Source organism: Drosophila navojoa, chromosome 2 (assembly GCF_054131105.1).
Source record: "Drosophila navojoa isolate 15081-1374.11 chromosome 2, UAZ_NAV_1.0, whole genome shotgun sequence".
In the NCBI taxonomy this organism is placed as follows: Eukaryota; Metazoa; Arthropoda; class Insecta; order Diptera; family Drosophilidae; genus Drosophila; species Drosophila navojoa.
Window position 1 is genome coordinate 72288 of NC_142890.1, and position 16659 is coordinate 88946.

Sequence of the window (16659 nt, forward strand, 5' to 3'; positions counted from 1 at the left end):
GTATGCGCCGGAATGCCATTACATCTTTTCCAGCACTTGCAATTTACCGGCGTCAGTCGTTTGTTTGAGAACAATTTCATTTATCGTGCACGTTTCTTTTTTTAATTTTAAATATTTCTCTTGCGCTAAATAAAAAACAATTTGCAAAATGTCGATGTTCTGGGGTAAGTGTTAATATTTTATTAAGTGTTTTAATACTTTCAGATGCGTTAATTCGTATATTACTTGTGGGCAAGCTGACGCTCCGGCAGCTAGTGGAATTTTGCGTATACCACGTGCTTGCGGCCGTCACAGCGTGGACTTTTTTTTTATTGCCTTGCATTTTTTTGTATACCCTGAACCCATTGAAAATGGGAAATCAGGGTATGATTTTGTGAAAGTATGTAACGGGCAGAAGGAATAATTGGAGACCCCATAAACTATATATGTATACATACATATATTAATGATCAGTACGACGAGCTGTCCGTATGGGTGCATCGATCACAAAAGATATAAAAGCTAGAGAACTGAAATTTGGCATGTATACTCGTGTATCCCATACGCAGTACAAGTTTGTCCTTTTTTTCGGTAACTCACGAAGGGTTTGTAATTTACAAATTTTTGATAGCACGCCCGCTTCGCCTACAATTTCAAAAAACGTATTTCAAGTACTAGAGACTTGTGCTTCGGAAAATTGATACATTTAACATTATGATTCTATTATTATTATTATTTATTTATTAGATAATATATAAAAAATATAAATCTAAAAATTATTAAACGTGCTAGCTACGAGGGCCATCGACGTGAATATTATGATTCTAGAAATTAAATTATTCAACAAATAAATTCTCATACTATTGCCCACACTGCAGCGTAGCCCAAGCGCAGTCGCTGCTAACTGCGCAGTTAGCAGAGCGCGGGCTAATGCGTGCGTTTTGATGCATATGAATGCGGAATGATTAGAATATTAGCCTGCAGAGATGCAGAGTATCTCAGACGAGCAGTCTTTTTATTCCTAAACCCATTGAAAATGCGAAATCAGGGCATAACGGTTTTGTTGAAATGTATGTCACAGGCAGAAGGAGCCGTGGTAGACTCCAGAAAGCTTATATATACATATATCAGGGTGACGAGCTGACTCGATTTAGCCCTGTCCGTATGTTTGAAGGCGTCGATTTCAGAAGATATAAGAGAAGAGACTTAAATTTTTTTTAATGTCCGTATATATAGCGCGCATATCGAGTTTATCACTAAAAAACGATAACTCATTTCGATATTTTAATAGATAAAACCCTTATCGAAAATCGGTTACAAGAATTTATCTCCTACATCTTTCAAGCTACGGTCTCCAAATTCAAAATGCACATTAAGGTGAATTTGATACAATTTCTATTTTTGTTATTATACCCCTATATCCACCCTCCCCACCGTTCTATTTATAAAAGGCGTATTCCAAATACTAGAGATTTGTGCCTTGGAGTGTACATACATTTAAATATTATGTTTACGTTTTGAAAGTTTCATTAAGATTGTAGGTCTAGAAATTAAATTATTCGACAAATAAATTCTCATAATATCAGTTGCTTGAAGGGCTCATGGGATCTCGTAGTTGTTTTCTTTTTTATTTAATATCTATTTGTGTTTATTTCATATACTTTTGTAGGATTAAGTATGAAACCCAACCGGAAGTACACACAAACCATTGTGAAATCGTTCCATATTTCGGGCGTAGCACTTGATGAGGGCGACACCGCTAAGGTTTATATTACCGCAGACAAAACCAAGTTTATTGTTGCAACTTTATCTAAAAGCTTGCCCCAAATGACACTCGATTTGAACTTCTGCAAGGGCGATAAAATTATGTTTCAAACAACTGGTGAGGCTTTATTTTATATACTATGTATACATAAAAGAATAGATATTTACATTGTAATACTTTTCAGGAAATGCTGTGGTTTCATTGATTGGCTACTTGCATGATACTGATGAATCTGATGATGAGTTCGAGGACGAAGAGGAATATGAGAAAGTTGTGAACGCTTTGAAGAAGGGTCAAAAGGCTAAAGGGGGTGCCGATGACATTCAATCTGATGAAGATGGTGGCGAGGAGGAAGAAGACGAGGAGGATGACGATGATATGGATGATAGCAAGCTCGCCGAGTATTCATCATTGCTAGAGGATGAATCTGGTGATGACGACGACGAAGAGGATGATTCTGACGAGGACGAGGATGACTCTGATGAAGAGGATGAGGAGGAAGACAACGCAGCTCCTAAGGCAAAAAAAGCCAAAATAAATGAGATTGCCAAGAAGCCAGCTAAGGAACAAAATGGTGTGGCCAAAAAACAGGAGAAGCAGCAGCAGCAACAGCAAAAGTCGAAGAAGGAAAACAAAGCTGTAGCTGGATCTGAGGCGAAGAAAGAGCAGGTCAAGGCAAAGGAGGGTAAATCAACCTCTGTTGCCACTCCGTCTGGTGGAGAGCGCACCATAGCGGGTGGCGTTAAGGTCCAAGATATACAGACAGGCAACGGCCCGGAGGCTAAGCAGGGAAAACGAGTTTCCGTTTACTACGTTGGACGTCTTAAATCCAACAACAAAACATTCGACAGCATGCAGAAAGGAAATGGATTTAAGTTCGCCTTAGGCGCTGGAGAAGTGATTAAAGGCTGGGATGTAGGCGTTAGTGGTATGAAGGTGGGCGGCAAACGTCGCATTACTTGCCCGGCCCACATGGCATACGGCGCACGCGGCCATCCGCCCACTATTCCGCCAAACTCGACGCTCGTATTCGATGTGGAGCTGAAGGCTGTACACTAAGAAAGCTTAAAGAAGAAATTAGGCACTTAACTATAGCATTAGATATTACTATTGATTATCAATATCAGCAGATCGTTCAGTTTTGAATGCATATTTCATTCACGGATATATATAAAAAATGTGCTCATATTATTTTCTTCTTATAAATTTATCAAATCCACTTTTCGTGCGATTGAATGTTGATTTAAAATAAAGCAGATTTAGAGGATAAGCTATATGACTTATATGTATATAATCATATTCATTTAACAATTGGTTTTTGAACAGTGCTTGTTGCCTCGATTTGGCTTGATTCAAGCAGCGGCTCTGCTGGTAGCTTCCAGTGCTCGAGTACATAGGGTAGGCGTTCGCTCGGGTCGGTGCTCCAATGATGAATGCGGCATTTGAGTGTGGCCTGTTCCAGTTTGTTAATGGTTATGATGCAATTGAATTCCTTATTCTCCTTCCTTAGGTCGGGTCCCTCAATGCACTCTGTGGGTAGCTTTATGCATTCCTCCTTACAGTGAAAGCCCGCCTTGCGCAAGGAAGCTTTAATGTGCCATGGTTCTAGTACCCAGGGCTCATCCTTGTTCATTATCACCGCCAGCACGATAGACTCTAGCATGTTAACAGTGCGTTGTGCATATGCCGAACTATGCTGTACAGCCGATTTCTCGGCTTCCGACTTTGAATATTTGGCAATGTTTTCAGGTGTTTTATAAGTCGCTAAACCAGGCAACAGCAACTTATTGTACACGAAATGTGGCTTCATTGAGACCACATCGCCCTTGTCGCCAACTCCCTCTACGAAGGTTTTCAGCACCACTTCCATGTTAGGGCGTTTTTTTACTTGTGTATCCTCCACAAGATCATAGATGAAGTGTTTGGCGCGTAGGCGACGAGGCTTCTCGTTCGTCTTGTGTAACAACGGTTCATATTTGCGCTTCAAAACGAACGTGGTCTGTAGATTTTGGGATATATTATTCGGTTTGCAATAACTCTATAAGACTTAAGACAGCTTACCCGCACTTGTTGCTTCAAACTGTTTGCACCTTTTAGCAGATATAATTGTGTTGTACATAGGTTTTTCAACATATTTTTTGTTTAGCACGCATAGGTAACCTTAGACTATTAATCGTAAAAATATCGTTCATAACTGATAGTTCTATTTGAGCAAACATTCAACATTCATCGCATGTTAACGCAAAAAAGAGATTACAACGTGGCTGCTAATATCGATAGTAATATATCGCGAAATATCGCTAAATCCCCATAGATTTAGACAGTACCACCATAGATTTAGTGGTATCACTAACCATGAACATATGATATGGTTAGTGACAGTACGATTTAGTCGAGGTTTTAATTAATTCGATAGAATTTTAAATGGAAGTTTCCGCTGACGTATTAATTATTAGCTTCAATATTAAAGAAATAAACTTACATCGAACAAGACACATAATGAAAAAAGTTAGAGATGAGATAAGTAAATCGATATGCTTGCTGAACAGCCGCCAACGCAAAACGAAATCAAACTCATAAGTGGAACAGAAACGACCTCCGCCAATAATACTGTATCTGAAGAGATTGAGAATACAAATTAGTTTGCTCTTTTTTTTTTTTTTTTGTTTATTTATTTATTTTTTTAATTTTAATATATACATACGAAAAATTGATTAACAACCGGTTTATAAATCTAAAGCATGAATTGTTCGTTGTATTGCAATTCTATGCTCTTATGGTTGCCTCAATCCAATCAATGTATGCAGATACAAGCGTGTATACGCCTGGCCAGCCGGCAAGACCACAAGGTGTGGGTCCATAGGAGACAACCCCAGTCAGATAAAAATTGCTGTATCCGTTATTGGATTCCTCCATGACTAAAATATGGAAACACTGAAAGATCATATTGATATTGATGGTGATAATTATTACCTAACGGTCCGCCAGAGTCACCTCGGCAAGAATCAATGCCCTCCACTCCACCAGCGCACATTTGATTCGATGTCAGAGTACGTCGCTGGGTCTGATATCGGCGATTACAGTCCTCTGTGGGCACAGGTTGCAGTTCAGCCTTAAGCTTGATATTCGATGTGTTATTCGTTTCGGTACGACCCCAGCCAGCGACAAACATTTTACGTCCCAAGAAAATAGTATTCCTCTGTTCCGGCAGTATCGGCAGACAAACAGGCGAAATAAAATTCGTGAAGGCAACTTCCCGACTTAAGCGCAGCAGCGCAATATCGTGCAACTGATCGCGCGTGTTTCCGGGGTACTGAGGATGTGGTATTCTCTCTGAAACACCCACATCGACATACGGATCATTGCAGTCGGTTTTGCCATTTCGCCCGGTGATACAGTCTGGATTGGATGTGGTGTCCCAGTCACCGAGACGGACGCCCGTCAACCGCCAATCACGTGGTATGGCGGAAACGCAATGCGCCGCTGTTAGCACATAACGGTTGTTGATCAGCGATCCCCCACAATGGTGTCCTATATCATTGTTGGCTGCGAAAGCAAAATCATTAGTACAGTACCGGCTGGACGAAGTTCCGCTTACGTTTTGTATACTCGATTAGAGCCAACCAGGTGAATTCATTAATGGCAGTATTGATACCCCCTACGACCCGATCGGCGAAGTTGTCGCCACAATTTGGAGCCTGGGGTAAAAGCCCAGAGCGCCCAATGGGAATGCTTGGTTGCGGCTGGGGCTGGGATTGTGGTTGCGGTTGGCCCCAAATGGGAGGTTGGCTTAGGTTTCGACTATTTGCGCAGCAAATCTACAAACAATTTTTAAATGTAAAGTAAAACTTTAGCTACTACCCACAGTTTTTATTTATGTATGAGGTAAAATAATAGATAATAAAAGAGCTTTTTAACAAAAAAAAATTAATAAAATAAAATAAAATAAATATAATAAAATAAATAAATAAAAATCAATAAATAAATCACCGAAGAAAGTCTGATCATTTTTGCTTTCTCTATATTTATTTTTTATGAAAATCCTTTATTCGCATTTAGTCGAGGGATGATCATTCGTCCATTCACTCATTTTATTATACCCTGAACCCATTGAAAATGGGAAATCAGGGTATAATGGTTTTGTGAAAAAGTATGTAACGGGCAGAAGGAATCATCGCAGACCCCATAGAGTGTATATATTCTTGATCCGCACCGCGAGCTCCGTCGATCTGTTCTGTTGTTTCTGCCTCATTGGAACACTTTTAGACCTGGAGACTTCAGATTTACTGTGCATGTACATTTTAAGTACTAGAGAGTTATGCTTTGGAATGTACATACATACATACATACATACATACATATGTATGTACATTTGAACATTTGCTGCCTGGCGCAGTTAGCAGAGCACGGGGGGTTACGCGTGCATCTGGATGCATGTGTATGTATGAATACATGCATAATAGAAGTACAGAATGATTAGAATATCAGATTGGAGGGTTCAGGGTATCTCCTAGTCGAGCAGTCTCGACTAGAGCCTTCATTCTTGTTTTTATTTACTTATCAGACCCACCAAGTCTGCTAGACGAGTTTTCATTGTTGTCACACATGCATATACATACATAAAGTAACATATATATATATATATATATGTATGTATATCTGTATTTATTGATTCACTGATTGATTGATACTCACCAACACCTGACCATTCCGATAGCCGCATTGGCTATTTTGTAGGAGGCTGCGTTCAGACGACGATAAAGTCCTCCTTTGGATCAGCTCGAAAAGATAGGTGCACTCTCTGAGATTAATACAGGTGCCACTCTGATCAGTAGGTGTTGTACAATATCCAAAGGTTTCTGTAGAGGAAATAGTAATAAAATTAAATTTGAATCAAGCACAAAATTAAATATGAAAAATATATATATATATGAATGAATGAACATAATATAACATAACATAAATGACAAAATGACAATGTCGAATGCTTGAAATTGTAAACGTCGTTTCACAGATTTCATTGGGTCGAGTTCACAGCTGATAACCAGTTGATTATTATTTTTTTATTTATTTGTATTCTTGTTATTCTTAATGTTATTCTTGTTTCTTTTGTGTGTTGTCTTAATGCCGTTCTCTGACTCATTTCTGGAACTCTACCCAATGATTGTGTGTGCAGCCATTGTCGTTGCTCACCTTGCGCGTAGCTATAAAGTAACATTTGTAGCAGCATCAAGACCATCAGGATTTTCATTTTGAAACTTTAAAAATCTAAATTTATTTTGAAATACAAAGCCAATTTATTAAATAACAAGAATTTAAAAATAGCGCTGCGACGTGTTCTTCGCGTTGTCAGCTCAATCACACTGAACGCGCCTTCTGAAGATCAAGCTGATTCTACTTTAGCTGTCAGCGAAGCCTCTGAGAGGCAGATGGCAGAGAGAGCGAGATAGAGAGAGAGAGAGAGGGAGAGAGAGAGAGAGAGAGAGAAAGAGAGAAAGAGAGAGAGAGAGAGAGAGTTAAAGAGAAAGAGAAGGAGAACGAGAGAAAGAGAAAGGGAGAGAGAGAGTAAAATAGCTGCAGATAGAAAGGAAGGAAGAGGGAGTGTGCTGAATAGGTAAAGAGCGCATAAGTCAATACGTATAAGACGATTGTATGGTCTCTGTTATCTATGTATGAAGTTTCTTGTTCTTTTACATTTGCTTTTCCCCATCTTCAGCCTCATCAATGCAATTTTATTTGAATGGTGAGTTGATTTGTCTTCTACTTCGCTCTGACTGTTTTAATAGCCCACATCCACTCGAAAGCATTTGCGGTGACTGCAGCAGACAACTCGATTGAGCGAAGAAGTGAAGTTCACTTCTAAAATTTTTTTCTCATTATTTTCATCTTTATTTTCTATACGAAGATGTATACAAACACAAATATGTATGTATATGTGTACAATGCGTATTTATGTTTTCGGTCGAGTGCGCTCACTTTATCATATGTACTCATTCATTTCGAAAGTTGAATCATTGGTTTGTATTGCTGTATTAATAATAGGTAGAAGTATTATATTAGTATTTTATAGGAATTATAAAATTAATGTCTTAGTAGCCGTTGCAGTTCTAAAGGCTGTTGGATAGATCAGAACTGGAAATTAAATATACTGAAATTTGGATTTTTTTAATTCGTTAAGACTTGTTATATGTTAGTAATCTATCACTCGATCAATTAGCTTCTTATTTTGAAGATATTTACAAATTTATACTCTGGAGATATATACATACACCCATATGAATCCAAGTAAAACAATTTGTGTATTATGGAAACTTAGAGTAGAGATAAGCTTGTATATATGTTGCTAGAATCTTTGGGCTTTGCTCCACTCTATAAATAAACAGCAAATACAAGGCCAGTTTACTTGTGCACAGAAAAGCATCTGTGCTTTTCTTCCAACTACTTAATGCTATTGGCTGACCAGGCGAATTTCGAATACCCACATTAATGTGTCCGACGAGGTATGGCACATGTACACCTATGTGTGCGTGTGTGGGAGGGTGGGTGCGCAGGGCGTGTGTAAATGTGAGTGCAAATGAATGCGAAAAGTAAGATGAATGATTTCAATTTGTTACAAGTGCTTTTAAGTTTAGATCCTGGCAGCAGCCGACATTTGCTGCTTACGTGTGAGTGTGTGCATGGGTGAGTGTTTATTTAGTGGCGGTTAGTTTGCTGATTTAATGCGGTTGGGCACTTTAGGAAAGAGTGGACATCGTCAATTTTACCATTTCATTTGACAATGCATTTCATTAGGGCATTCCCTTATTGCTTCCTATTACATTAAAGGGGAACTTTAGCCAGAATATACAAGCACATACACCCCAACACGGGGCTTGCTTGCGTTTGCTTTGTCTAATAAACACAATTCTTTACATTTGGGTGAAAGCAAAGTGTCCATTTATTGGTGTTTGGGGAGGGGACCCCTGGTTGTTTGTATAATTAAAAGGTATTCGATGCATTATTTATAAGGAGGGCTCGCAAAGAAAAAAAACAAAATCATTTAATAACCCTGCTTCTTGTATATACCCAGCAGTTAAGCTTTCTGTTCCATCATGTGCAGCTCATGTATGTTCGGAATTCATCCACACATTCGCACAAAACCTATATCCTTTCTGCACGGAGATAAATGCGCTCGCACATAAAGTTCGAATCTAACTGCAAAGTCAATATGTATGTTAATAGTGCGGATAAAGCTCGCAATAAGTGACAAGCGGAACTAAACGCATTAAAATGTCAACGATGTCAATTTAGGAATCAATTGTTTAGGAACATTGCTGAACTTTTTTAATTAAAGCAAATATGCTAGAAGTAAAAGGGAGCGAGAAGCGTGAGCACTTTCTATATTGATTTGTAGTACGTGCAACAGCCAGCTGCCACCCCCAATCGAATTCCTTTCCTCTCATTGTTGGCGTTAAATACACAAGGATGAGCCCGGAACAGAACCAGGACCAGCCATGTCAAGGCAGGATGGGCAGTTTCATAAATTCCAAACACTTTGGAATTTGATCTTTAAACAAGGTGACCTCGCATAATGACAGCATCACAAAATTCGAAACCAAGAGTTTTACCAAATACCAAATACCATTAAAAATGTTCTGGATGCTTAAGGCCAGGCCATATTTATGTTTGAGTGTTGAGATGTTATAATTAAGTCACAAACTATACACATTTCTTATAAAAAGTTTACTATTAAGTCGTAAATTTTTTATCATATTCTATGAAGTTTCTATATTTTGGGTGTTCACTAAGTAATTTGCATTTTTTAGTGAATTTAAACACGATTTTGAAAGCGGCTAAGCGAGAAGTTGGCTGCAACCAAATTCGATAAGAACATTTGATCTTAAAATTTTTTAGTGACCGACCTACTTTGTATGTATTTCTGTGCACGACCTAAGTCAAAACGTTTACGAAAGGGGTCAAGATAAATGCCTCATGGAAACAGATCATTGACCCAGGAACAGATGTGTATTTTTTTTAAATTTTAATCAATATCGAGGGACACACTCTCTTGAAGCACCGACTCCTCAGTGTAGAGTATTCAAGAATTTTGTATGTAATACTGACTCTAGATAATTAGGCTGCAATAGTTAATAAAGGAACAATAGAAAAGCAGGAGTATTCGTTGCATTTAAAAACTCTTTATTGGAAATTAACACTGTCTATATATGTATATATTAAAATACAATTCAACAGTAAATACAACACAACATATTCAAATGCAGTACAGTTTAATGCCGTATAATATAATCGAGTGCAATTTAATGCAGTACAGCGAATTTGTAATGCATATGTACCTTTGTATATATATGCATGGGCGCCTATGTAGAACGAGGGTCTTAAGTATTATTATTAAAATGCCTGAATATATTTATTTATTAGTATCATAATCGCTAGGGTTATTATTATTTCGTTTCTTTATCTTTACTTTTTTTTATAACTCTGAAGTTTTTTTTCTTTACTTATTTATTTTAGAATTTTTTTTGGAACTAGTCTTCGGTTTAGTTTTCATTTTCAACATTCACGAGCATCAGGATATAGATATAGATTTCCAGCAAACACTCGTTTGCTTTTTTTATAAAAGTAAATAACAGATTTATCTTAATTAATTTATTTTGTATACTTCCTTTCGATTTCATTTTAATTTTCATGAATTTTTATGTGTTTATTTGAAAACTATTGTAAGAATCGTAAAATTTTGTAAATGACCCTATGTAACAAATTATTTTTAGGATTTGCTCAACTATCGCAATATTTATATATTTATGTATGTATATGTATGTTTGTATATATTGAATCGCAAATTTCTGATTGATTAAGTTATAGAAACTTTAATATATTTCGCTTTTATTTTTATCTTAATTTATTATTTGAATCGGTTGTATATATATTTTATTATATAGTTATATATTTATATATATATACATATATAACTTTTAACAATAATTTCAGTCGGTCGCTTTATATATATATATATATATATATATATATATATATATATATATATATATATATATATATATATATGATACTTACACTACATTCGATATTAACTACATTTGCATTTTTGAAACTGTTCTGTATCTTATTATTATGATTATTTTACTTTCATTGACCTTATTATAACATTTTTAATATTTTTAAATTAAGACACGAAATTTTATAGGGTTTAGATATGATTGTTGCTCTTCTGAATGATTGATGTGAAAAATCTCACTAGCATGCCTCTCAAAAGCTTAAGGAAATCCGAGTTAAAATATGCCACTTTTTTAATCATTATCATATAACGTATTAAATATACATAGGCTTGAATCATATGTCAGCTTCGGCACACCGAAGTTTTGAATACTTTTTCTTATATTTCTTGAAATGCTTTTCAAATAGCATCTATTCCTGAAAATATAGAAGATATACCCATATATATCTGAAAAATTATGTAAATATTTTGAGGAAGCTTAACCTAATTTTTTTGACTTCCATTAGCATCTTTGGAATTTCAGGTACATTAAAAATCTTATGAATTATTTTGGCAATGAACGAAAACATTTTAGAGCGTCTACAAGCTAAATTAAACCTAATCGAAACATTAAAAACGAAATGACTCAATCAAATCGAATCCTAGAAACCGAGAACACGGTACAATATAAAAGACGATTTTTTTATATTTTGGTTGAGTTTATGTGCTCTAATTGCTTTTAACGAATGTCGTTATTTATGAAATTTCGAGCTCTGAAATCTATGATCTACTCTGTCTAATGCTTTATCGTTGTACTTATTCGATAAATCAAGTATTTCTATCAATAAACAGAACTTCCAAAACAAGTCAGCAATTTGCTCAATACCGAACTCTAATTAAAATTAAGTGCAGCAGCTTAAGCGTTCCAAGGGCACATCGTAATGTTGTACTCATATTTATATAATATTGATCGATGTACATAGTTATTTATGCATATCAACCGCTTTTTCACATGTATATGCAAATAGGAGGTTTTCATGGTACTATGAATAAACTTTTCGAAATTCTAAACATAGGTATGTGTATATATGTTAATAGAGCATATATAAACATATACATATATATTTATATATATGTTAATAGATCATATATATACATATACATATATATTTATATATATGTATATATATTTGTCTGCTTGCAGCTTGAAACCGAAATTATGCAATGCAAATTCATCTTTTCTGGAATCGGGGCTGGGCTGGTGTTTCAAAACAAGTTTCTCAGAGGACAATTCTTAAAAGCATCGCTGAGACGTTTTCTTAATTTCGCTGAAAGTACAAAATTGAAAAGAAATTAATTTTTATTGAAGAAATATCTTCAAGTTAGTCAAATTGTCTACGAAAAAAATAATTAAACATAAGAATATATGCCATAAGATAAAGAAAAATATAACAAAAGGAAAAAGTTTTTGTTGACAGTTTTTGATTGGTTTTTGTTCAGCCCAGATCACACAAGACAGAATTATTATAGAGAAAAATTGCCTTAATCTCTTCATTACTTTTTTTCTTTTTCTTTTAATTTTTAATTTTTTCTTTTTGCGTCTGCTTAGTGCTCTTTATATTAATTTTATGTTTGGGGGTTACCTACCTTACTGTGGAGCTGACTATAAATGAGACTTAAGAATGCAACGGAAATTAAGAGAAAAACGTTGATACTCACGTTTATTTAAAATATAGAGATAAAGATTTTTAAACTAGACACAACTCACCTTCTGCCTTAGATTTAGTTTACAACAAATATATCTGAGTGTCAGCTCAGACTGTATGGAGATGCAGATGCAGAGATGCATGGTACGAATATGTGCTTAATAGTTAGTAGAAAACGCAGCACATTCCATTAGACAACGTTTTTTTAAAAATTAGGTATACTTAGCGATTAGAATAGTTAAGATTGACAATAGACAATAGCACCTGCGCTTTTTTTTCAATTAAAAAGGGAACAGGAAATTATAGAGAGTAAAAGGAGGTATAGGAATGGAGAGACAGAGACTGATAGAGTAAGAGAGAGATAGGCACGAAGAGACACACATATAAGGAATTTAAGGTAAATGGAGAAACATTTAGACTAACATTCATGCCAAATCAAGAATGCTAAACGTAGACAGAAAGAGAGAGGGAGACAGAAAGAGAGAGAGAGAGAATATAATAGATAGAGGGTACTTGTTCATTGGGGACAAGAGAGAAACTCAGAGAGAAAGAGTTCGACAACATTTGCCCAGAGTTACACAAAAAAAAAAAAACCATTGTATAATTTGTGTTTTTTTCATATAAGTATATATTATACATATATATCTTGTTTTTATTATTCATTTGTTTTTTTTTTTATTTATTTTGTTTTCTTTTCAAATGTTTAAAGTAACAATATAATTAATCAACTATTAACGTTTTCTTATGTGTTTTAACTTTTAATTTTTTTTTCTATTTTTTTTTTTTTTTTTTTTTGTATAGAGCTGTTTTCACATCTAATAATGACTTGAATGGTATAATTTTCAACATTATATTGCATTTTTGTTTTGTTTGATGTTTTTTTTTTTATGTTTTTTAAATTCATTTCCCTATTTAGTTACACCATTACCCAAATATATATATAGCGATATATAGATACATATACATATATGTGGGAAATATATATATATAAATGGGTATATGTATTTAATAATATTCAATAATAATCTGGTTGCTATAAACTTTTCGATATACACATACGTATATTTTATGTCATAACTATATGTAATATTAAACGTCAAAACTGAAAAAAAATTCATCTGAACTATTTTTAACATTTGCAACATTAATGATTTACGTTAAAATCTTTCGTTATGATTAAATATAAAGTTTTATTTTCATTTGTTGTGTATATAATTGGTATAAATTTTGTGTTGTTGTTTTTGTTTTGTTTTTTTTTTTTTTAATGTTTAGTAATCAATACAAGTGAACTTCAATATCATATATAGGTTTTTAAAGAACGCAAGAAAGATATATTTCCTTTATTAAAATCTATTTGAACATGTTGCTATATTTTGAAAGCTTTTTCAAATTGGTTGTAAGAGCTAAGAATTGGAAAGAGCATAAGACTTGGGTTCGGTAAGAGTGGAAAAATTTAGTTGGGGCATAAATAAAGAAACGTATTAATACTAATTGTAGTAATTTCTGAGTATAGTTTAGAAGTCAAAGATATCTTAAGCTTTTTTATAGTATCTAGGAGCCACTTTATGGCAATTTAATCGTTCAATTATGTGATCGAGCGAGGGGCACTAGGGAATTGCTTTTTTTTTTTTTTTTTTTTTTTGGATTGACAGCGAGTAAGATTTAGTTGTTGGCTTTAATGTCAAAATAAGTATAAAACAGTGTTGGGCTATGATAGAAAGAACAAATGTAGTTATACTACGAAAAATTCTAGTTGAGCTACACTTGAAAGTCATGTTCCGAAATTTTTTACTGTTGATGCCTAAACAGTGTTTAACAACATACAAGCTTCCTGTTAGTCAAAAGCTGTTGTAACTCATTTCATTTTTATGTACTAAATCTTGTTCGTTAATATATCTCATATATTCAGTATTGAATACACTTTACTCACTATACGGTATTTCCGACTGTGTAGGTAAGTTGAACATTTTTCTGTTTTTGTATGTTATATTTTGTCTGTTTTTGTTGATTCTGTACATATAACTTTTTAACATTTACAACACCGTACATATTTCTTTGTCTATATGCATATTACTATATATGAGTGTGTGCGAGGGAGTGTGTGTCGGTGTAGATATACAAAAGAAGGACAAAAAAAAAAAAAAATATTCACAACGATTAGAGATACTTTTGAACTATTGTTTTTTTTTTTTGTGGTATAATGATTGGTTGTTTATTTAGTATTGTACATAAGGTAACTTCTGTAGATGTTGTTGTACTTGTTTTCTTGTTGTGCTGTTGTTGTTGTTGTTGTTGTTGTAGATGATGATACGAGTGGTGTACCATATATTTAAACACCGAGAGTACATATGTCTGAAAGAAACCAGCGAGTCGTTGTTGTTGATGTTGTGGTGAAGATTGTAGTTGTTTCGTGTGGTTGTTGTTGTATTTTTAGGCAGAGTAGTAGTAGTGGCGCAGGTTAAAGATTCAAAATAGTGTTTCAAATCAAAAGAAGAGAGAGAGAGAGAGAGAGAAAGAGAGAGAAAAGAGACACCAGAGAAAGAGAGAGAAATATAGAGAATGCAGTGTGATTAAAACATTTATTCATATGTATTTATATTAATATATGTATATATATATATATATACATATATATATATATAAAGTATATATATATATAAAGTATATTGCATAAATTTAAAAACAAAACGTGAAATGCGAGCTTCGGTTGCCCGAGGCTGAAATGTCCTTTCCAAATGTCAAATCTTGGATTTGTATTTGGTTTTTTTAAGGTTATCTCTATAAGGCATTCTACGGGCAGACATAAAGACGGATCTAAGTTGGATTTGGAAAGGGCATATAAAGAAGAGAAAGTGTGGTATATACATACATAAACATATATATATATATATATATATATATATATATATATATATATATATATATATATTGTATATATATATTGTTATTATTATTTGTTTATTTTTACTCGTATACGAGTCTTAAATCGCCAATTAATCGATTAACGATAAGTTCACATACAATTATTTAATAATTGATATATACTTGACTCGTATATGTGCATGACTTACATATGTACATTCATGCATAGAATTCTGTACCAGAGTATTGCGTGAAACATCGTATTATATACAATTCAGATGTGGTATTTAAATATATATTTGTTGTATATATGTTTGTGGATTTCGAATGGGATGTACGCAAGTACCTACCCTTAGGACCCAAATATTATAGAGTCGGAGCAGACAACAGAGTTATATGTATAGAAAATATATATAGTATATGTTTCCGTCTTTAATCGTTAGCATTGTCTGCATGTATTATGATATTATGTATTAAGTATGTGATTATATTTAGGTTTTTGCTTTAAATCATGCATCAATTTTTTTTTTTATTATTTATTATTATTATTACTTTTTTAAGAGGGGACGTGACAAAATGTATGCTAAATGTATCACAGCATTATGCTCTCGAACTGCCTAGTGGTTTCTTAAGATCTATTGTCCTGGGCTAAATGCCTACAATATAAAGTTTTATCTAAGTTTCTATATTTTTTCTGCTTATTATACATTATGTCCTATTTGATAATTTTGTAACTTAATAAATATATATCGGTTTTAATAAGGAAACTGAAAGTTTTTAAAATGTTTAATGTATAGTTTTAATTCTAGGTATAGGAGTTGGTTTTACTTACATTTTAGAAGCTTCAATCAGTATGTTCATTAAGTATCTCAAATAGCTTAGAATGTTCTCAGATTGTTGTGTAAATGTATTTGTTTTGTATAGAAAAGAAACAAAATGTTACAGCTGTTAATGGAGACTTTCAAAAGAACAAAACAATCATGAGATCTTGGGTTTGGTTCATCAAGATTTTGTTCTCATTTCTTCAAACAGTTCGAGTACCAACGTTGATTTTGTAGTTCACATTTGGGAAAGTTTAATTTTCACTTCTTTGGAAGTATTATATCTAATTATTTATCGTCAATAGAAAAAGTTCGAAAGTGTTATGAATGTATTCAGTTTCCTTGGAGATTCGTGTACATATTGTGAGGCATGTTTATGTAATTATGTTTCATTGAAGTCCAAAAGAAGATTCTTCAGCAACTTATTTCGACGGTTCGACATGATTCAGCAACCTCTCCATTATAACTGTTTTCTGACTCTGTCTCTGTCGCACCAATCGCAGTAATGTTTTAGTTACGATAACGACTATGTCA

General features: G+C 34.0%; 4 protein-coding genes across 5 annotated transcripts in view; 1 reads left to right on the plus strand and 3 right to left on the minus strand.

Moving 5' to 3' along the window:
- The first annotated feature begins 5 nt into the window (after positions 1–5).
- Fkbp39 (FK506-binding protein 39kD) lies at positions 6–3018 on the plus strand. Its single transcript, XM_018112661.3, has 3 exons — positions 6–164; positions 1649–1861; positions 1929–3018. The coding sequence occupies exons 1-3, from the start codon at positions 149–151 to the stop codon at positions 2801–2803; spliced, it is 1104 nt and encodes a 367-aa protein (XP_017968150.1). The 5' UTR covers positions 6–148; the 3' UTR covers positions 2804–3018.
- On the minus strand, positions 2910–3960 carry mRpL9 (mitochondrial ribosomal protein L9). The gene is made up of 2 exons (XM_018112663.3): positions 3806–3960; positions 2910–3743 (listed from the first exon to the last, which is right to left on the minus strand). Exons 1-2 carry the CDS (start codon positions 3875–3877, stop codon positions 3045–3047), a joined length of 771 nt encoding a protein of 256 aa, XP_017968152.1. The 5' UTR covers positions 3878–3960; the 3' UTR covers positions 2910–3044.
- Positions 3961–4394: 434 nt separating this feature from the next.
- On the minus strand, positions 4395–7124 carry MP1 (Melanization Protease 1). The gene is made up of 5 exons (XM_018112660.3): positions 6938–7124; positions 6440–6603; positions 5343–5562; positions 4718–5290; positions 4395–4662 (listed from the first exon to the last, which is right to left on the minus strand). Exons 1-5 carry the CDS (start codon positions 6993–6995, stop codon positions 4511–4513), a joined length of 1167 nt encoding a protein of 388 aa, XP_017968149.1. The 5' UTR covers positions 6996–7124; the 3' UTR covers positions 4395–4510.
- Positions 7125–11531: 4407 nt separating this feature from the next.
- The window catches only part of cpx (synaptic transmission protein complexin), a 29026-nt gene continuing 23898 nt past the window's right edge, over positions 11532–16659 (minus strand). For both annotated transcript variants that reach the window (XM_089256401.1, XM_089256400.1), the window contains one exon: positions 11532–12064. In XM_089256401.1, coding sequence (XP_089112527.1) covers positions 12003–12064 — 62 coding nt within the window. In that variant the 3' untranslated portion in view covers positions 11532–12002. The remainder of the gene's footprint in view (positions 12065–16659) is intronic.

Coding starts and splice junctions, on each gene's coding strand:
- MP1 (XM_018112660.3), bottom strand. CDS start 6,995: ATGAAAATCCTGATGGTCTTGATGCTGCTACAAATGTTACTTTATAGC. Junction 6,604..6,937: donor ACTTTATAGCTACGCGCAAG/GTGAGCAACGAC, acceptor TTTCCTCTACAG/AAACCTTTGGATATTGTACA. Junction 5,563..6,439: donor ATCGGAATGGTCAGGTGTTG/GTGAGTATCAAT, acceptor AATTGTTTGTAG/ATTTGCTGCGCAAATAGTCG.
- Fkbp39 (XM_018112661.3), top strand. Junction 1,862..1,928: donor AATTATGTTTCAAACAACTG/GTGAGGCTTTAT, acceptor AATACTTTTCAG/GAAATGCTGTGGTTTCATTG.
- mRpL9 (XM_018112663.3), bottom strand. CDS start 3,877: ATGTTGAAAAACCTATGTACAACACAATTATATCTGCTAAAAGGTGCA. Junction 3,744..3,805: donor GTTTGAAGCAACAAGTGCGG/GTAAGCTGTCTT, acceptor CAAAATCTACAG/ACCACGTTCGTTTTGAAGCG.